At 43.4% G+C, this 6,210-nt stretch overlaps 2 protein-coding genes across 2 annotated transcripts in view; both read left to right on the top strand.

The window, feature by feature from the left end:
- The window catches only part of LOC109506898 (neuronal pentraxin-2-like), a 4,289-nt gene extending 3,441 nt beyond the window's left edge, over positions 1–848 (top strand). The window contains exon 5 of the mRNA XM_019855917.1: positions 320–848. Within this exon, the coding sequence (XP_019711476.1) occupies positions 320–550 (231 nt within the window). The 3' untranslated portion in view covers positions 551–848. The remainder of the gene's footprint in view (positions 1–319) is intronic.
- A 2,952-nt stretch (positions 849–3,800) lies between these two features.
- On the top strand, positions 3,801–6,203 carry LOC109507002 (neuronal pentraxin-2-like). The gene is given in 4 exon segments (XM_019856113.1): positions 3,801–4,101; positions 4,295–4,539; positions 4,607–4,786; positions 5,719–6,203. Coding segments are annotated over 4 exon segments (957 nt in total). The 3' UTR covers positions 5,950–6,203.
- Positions 6,204–6,210: the final 7 nt, after the last annotated feature.

Raw genomic sequence — 6,210 nt, 5'->3', positions numbered from 1 at the left:
TTTTTTTTTTTTGTTAATCTACTGTTGGTGTATGTGCACAGTAATGCAGTGCTGTTCTACATGGCTGCATCCTAAAGATACTCTTCAACTTTAAACGAACGCCTCTCAATCCAAACTGAGCAATATAATCTTCGTAAAGGTTGTTTTTCATTAGGCTCTTGTCATAATTGTCTCAATTGTGCGACCTTTCCAAATGAAGTAGCAAATGAATGAAATTTTTCGTTTCACGTAAAACCACCTCACATTATCAACCAGAAATTTCGTACATGTCCAAGGAATATTCCCTTGACCGTTCCGTTTATAATGCCGCTGTCTGCAGGACGTTGTAGGTGGACGCTTTGATGCCGGTCAGGCCTTCGTGGGAGAACTGAGTCAAGTCAATATCTGGGACCGCGTTCTGAAGCCAGCCGAGATCCAGTCGATGGCCAACTGCACGTCGTACTTGCCCGGTAATGTGATCCCATGGCTGGTGAGCAATGTGGAGGTGTTTGGGAGAGGAGCCTTCAAGAGGCCCTTGGAGATGTGTCTGGAGCGTCTGCCTAATACTTAAACGCATCTCATCTGCCATTGTTGTTAATTAGCTGCTATTTCTGCGCATTCATTTCATTTCTAATTACTGTGAGAGTGTTTATGGAAGCTGTGAAAAGCAACATTGTGAGTGAGGCATAGAACACTGGATGTGCAAATTAGGTAACACTCTTACGGGCTACTTGCTTACTGTTTTTGCTACCTGGTGTCAAGTCAGTTGAGTCCACGGTTCCTTTGTGTGTTACCGTCGCCCTATTATAACTCCTCCATCCTCAGAAGCTTTGGACACACACACACACACACACACACACACACACACACACACACACACACACACACGCACAGACATAAATATTGTCGAGCCTCGTTTCAACGTACCCCGTTTACATTTTAACCCCTATAACGTTCACATTTCAAAGTCCCGATTTCACGTAATCCATTTGCCGCTTGTGCTTACAACGAATATCTTGATAACGTAAATTCCATCACAACGACCAGATTTTTTCAGACAAAATAGCAAAAACGCCTTCGCTACAACGAACCGTGGGAAGCTAACCGCCGCCACGACATTGCTTAGGAACAAAACAAACAGCACGGGATTTCCCTCTGTTGCTTTGCAACGCTACTGATCGACTCGGTACGTTGTTGCACTTTCTGCCGTAACTCGCGGAGGCATGGCACGGTCCTGAGCACGTCGTCTGAAAACGTGTGGTGAACGGAAGCAAATCTCTCTCTCCGTCAAGCCTGAAATTGTATATCACTTTCGAAAGGACGCTCAGCCGAGATGATGAAAATTGACGACAATCCGCGACACCGTAACGAGGTTCGACTACTGTACAAGAGAGCCAGACTTGCGCTGACATGTGAGCCGCTGTTGCGTGCCGGGCGGGAGAAAGCAGGAGAGGAGATTATCTTTAACGTTCTGGCTCATGTTATGTGTATTGCTTAACGGGAGAATCGGCTTGGAGCCAAAATCAATCACAGGTTGTATCCTGACATGATTAGCTTGGAAAACCTTTCTCTTCGATTGACACTCTATAAGGGTGGGGGGGGGGATCAATACTCTCTGTATGGACATGAGTAATAAATCTATCACAGTGCTTTTTTTCCCCTCTTTGCCTTGTCTATATAAACAAAACCTGTTAAATGATGTTTTGTATTCATGGTATGATTTTTTTGTTTTATTGTGTATAGTTGCAGTGTGATTGTTAGCACTGGTAGTTGTCTACTTTTGATGTATTTATTTGTGGTATGTGTTGTAATGTACACGTGCTGTCCTGTTTTTCTATGACTGTTTTGCATGTTAAACTCTTCCGAATTATTGATGTGGCCTTTATGGGGACTCGAGTGCCAACGATTGTTTTCAATGGATAAAAATGACGTTGTCATGATATGTGCTTAATAAAAAAGAGCTGCTGCCTAAATGAATGTTTGCCAGATTTTTTTTTTTTTGTCAGGAAAGGACACTTTTCACGCAATCATTTTCAAACCGAGTGTAGCATGAAGGAGTTTTTTTCCATTTTAACCCTTTCAGGGACAGCGGTCACTACATTGAACAGCTGATCATGTTGTCAGGTTACAGGGTGTGGGAAACGCTGAATAATAAATCTGAATGACTACTTTTAATATCATAGCCGTATATTGGAGGAAAGCCGTCTCTCCTTGTGCTTCCAGAACTTGACTCCATTGTAGCTTCCATATACACACACAAGTTTAAAGTCATCCGCTGCCCTGTTGGTGGCAACTGTCAGGTATGATAAAGAGGCGTGGGTGTGACATAAGTAGTATATAGCGTAAGCCGAGCGGGGATCTTTTAACTGAGCTGACTTGGCTTCAGGACAACACCAGGTGGCGTGGGTGGCATTAGCAACGCTTAACAGAGGGAGAGGTCAAAAGGTCGACGGTGACAGAGCAGACATTTTGTCCTGGAATTCCTTCTGGCTGCAAAGCAGCGCACTTGAAACACATTTTCTTATACCTTTTCCATGGAAGCGAAGACAAATGCATCTCAGTGTCTTGGGAGGTTGTTTATTTATTTATTGGACAAATTTGTCACTGAGCTGTCTGTATCGTTAACGCGGCCGGAGAGAGCCTTGTTGCGATGCACCAGAGGGATTTGCGATAGCAGGCAGCAAAATAGATGGTGATGCAACTGAGAGATGTAAGAATTTGAGAAAGTGCCTTGACAGTTATTGTTTTACAGAGTTTGAAAGGCAACACACATAAAAATTAAATTCATCAACAACTTTTTGAAAGCATGATAGGCATTTACACATGTAAAATCCAAGCGGCAAAATTTTTTTAATAATCTTTTTTTGTGGGGAAATCATTGTTATTGGTCAAACTATATGAAAATAACCCACATTCACGAACTTTAAAACTCAACATAGGTTGAGGTCAAGGTTGAAGATTACCATGGCAACCGCGAGCTCCCCGACTGTGTCCCCGTCAGGACACATTCATTAGAAATGTCACTATTATTAATGAACAGGGACAAGCTGTGATTAGAAAGACGCTTGAATAACTGCGCCGTTTTTCATCACAGCTGGTGAAAAGTCCTCAAGTGACATTGTCGCTTTATTATTAATATGCTTTCTCTTCGAATGTATTTTTTTTTTTGTTTTGGTTATCGAATGTCCCATGGGTTTGTTGTTGTTTGTTACATTCACTCGATGACGCCAATGTTAAAAAAAAAAAATGTGCACTGATGACTACCCGCTGTGCTGAAAACTAACATTGAAAATGAAATGACCTTTATTAAAGTTAATAATTCATGAGGGGTTTAGCTTGAGCGCCAGTGGGTCACTAATTGATTGTCCTCACACAATGTAATTTACACGTGGTTTATGACCTGCTAGACTTGTGAACATACATGGGTAACTAAATAATTCATTCAAACAGCAGAGAGCATCGCGGGAATACAACCTAGTGGCACAGTAGGACAGTACGAACTTGCTTACTGTTTCTCTATGTACAGCGTTTACATTTTTTTTTCTCCAAACTATACCAAACAAGCAACGGTATTCCTCCAGTAGCCCTATCGAAGCACTCATAGTTGAGAATAGTTAAGAGTAATAGTGTGTGCCATTCTGCGCCCACAGTGGCTCTTTCTCTTCTCTTTTAACACTGGACACGTGGAAAACAATTCTGCTGTGGCCATCCGTATGCCTCTTCAGGAACAAAGCGTTGCTGGATGCTGCAATCTGCAAAATGGATAATAAATTCATGTCAGACTGAAGGCTAGTTATGTGTGTAAAATAAAACTTCCCTCAATGTGTATTTATTTCATGAAACCAAAAGCACAGAAAATACGAATTTCAATATCGTTTGGGCTCCTGCTCATCCATCTTTAGCAACAGCAGATGCGGGCCAACATATCCGGCGCGTCCTTCCCCAGCGAGCTGCGTGACTTGCTGCAGCGTCGCCTGGTCGAGCTGGAGAAACAGCTGCTGAGGAAAGTCAGCAACCTGGAGGAGGAGAAGAGCATGCTGTCCAACGCCACAGCGGCGTACCGGCTGAAGACGGAAAGTACGCTCAACGCCCTGGTGGAGAGGATAAGTGAGCTCGAGAAAGGTAACGTGACCCAGGCAAATGTGACAGGGGGCTTTCTCATACATTAAAATAAAAATGTTGGTAAGAAATGTATCCATACAGGCTAATTTGATCACCTGGTAACCCATTTCTGAGTAGCTTTGTTTTCACCCCTTGTTGTTCGATCAAAAATCTTAACGTGCTGGTGACCCTTCTGCCCTTTCTATATGGACAGGAGGGGAAGACTTCAAGACCCCTGAGCAGTTCAAGCTCTCCCTACCGCAGCGTACAAACTACTTGTACGGCCGCATCATCAAGAGCCTCCCCGAGATGTATGCGTTCACGCTTTGCATGTGGATCAAGTCCAATGCCTCTCCGGGCATCGGGACGCCTTTCTCCTACGGTGTGCCCGGACAAGCCAATGAGATTGTGCTGATCGAATGGGGCAATAACCCAATTGAGCTGCTCATCAATGACAAGGTGAGTCATCACTGTTTTTCCAAACTGTCATCGTCCATCTCATGGGCTTTGTTTTTGAACTGTGAAGGTTGCGCAGCTGCCGTTGGAGGTTCGTGACGGAAGGTGGCACCACATCTGCGTTTCCTGGACCACTAGGGATGGACAGTGGGAGGCCTATCAGGATGGGGAAAAGCAAGGGGCAGGAGACAACCTGGCAGCGTGGCACCCGATTAAACCAGGAGGGGTTATCATCCTGGGCCAGGAGCAGGTACCGAAGTGATGACAACAATAACTCGAGGATGATACGCGTTATTGAAACTGACGCCGCTGCCTCTCTTTGAATAATTAATCCATTTTGTCCAGCAAGCTACAGATCCGATTAGCAATAGCTTGATTAATAGAGACAAGATCACATTTCGCAAGACAGATAAAATCGACAGTATAGAAACGTATGAGGGACTAAATAATTTGCATAATATAAAATGCAGACCTGGGGGTGGTGGGTGGGGTGATGTCAGGTCCCCCCTGACCCTCCTTTTACCACGTACGGAAAGTTTATCAGTGTTGTAAGATCTTTAAATAAATTGGATAGATTGGTCCATCTTCTGATCAGATGGGTGATTGGTTATCTTTTTTTTTTTTTTTTTTTAACTAGCCGATCGGCTCCAATCGCTGATCGTGTATAGCCTACTTAGTAGTTTCCAAAAATGTCACTTTCCTGCGGTTTAGATGCCGGATACCACATACGGGGCTTCTAATATTGTAAATACCTTCTCCATTAAAAAAAAAATAATAAAATACATTTTAGTTTTGGGCCTTAAAAGGTCTATAAATAGCTGACCTCAATGTAAAGAGCAGACCAGCACTATCATAGAAACACTTTTTTTTTTTTTGTTAATCTACTGTTGGTGTATGTGCACAGTAATGCAGTGCTGTTCTACATGGCTGCATCCTAAAGATACTCTTCAACTTTAAACGAACGCCTCTCAATCCAAACTGAGCAATATAATCTTCGTAAAGGTTGTTTTTCATTAGGCTCTTGTCATAATTGTCTCAATTGTGCGACTTTTCCAAATGAAGTAGCAAATGAATGAAATTTTTCGTTTCACGTAAAACCACCTCACATTATCAACCAGAAATTTCGTACATGTCCAAGGAATATTCCCTTGACCGTTCCGTTTATAATGCCGCTGTCTGCAGGACGTTGTAGGTGGACGCTTTGATGCCGGTCAGGCCTTCGTGGGAGAACTGAGTCAAGTCAATATCTGGGACCGCGTTCTGAAGCCAGCCGAGATCCAGTCGATGGCCAACTGCACGTCGTACTTGCCCGGTAATGTGATCCCATGGCTGGTGAGCAATGTGGAGGTGTTTGGGAGAGGAGCCTTCAAGAGGCCCTTGGAGATGTGTCTGGAGCGTCTGCCTAATACTTAAACGCATCTCATCTGCCATTGTTGTTAATTAGCTGCTATTTCTGCGCATTCATTTCATTTCTAATTACTGTGAGAGTGTTTATGGAAGCTGTGAAAAGCAACATTGTGAGTGAGGCATAGAACACTGGATGTGCAAATTAGGTAACACTCTTACGGGCTACTTGCTTACTGTTTTTGCTACCTGGTGTCAAGTCAGTTGAGTCCACGGTTCCTTTGTGTGTTACCGTCGCCTTATTATAACTCCTCCATCCTCAGAAGCTTT

This window comes from Hippocampus comes, unplaced genomic scaffold, assembly GCF_001891065.2.
Source record: "Hippocampus comes isolate QL1 unplaced genomic scaffold, H_comes_QL1_v1.1 scaffold17, whole genome shotgun sequence".
NCBI lineage: Eukaryota > Metazoa > Chordata > Actinopteri > Syngnathiformes > Syngnathidae > Hippocampus > Hippocampus comes.
Note: the sequence above shows the minus strand (reverse complement) of the source record. Positions and strands in the feature narration are given on the sequence as shown.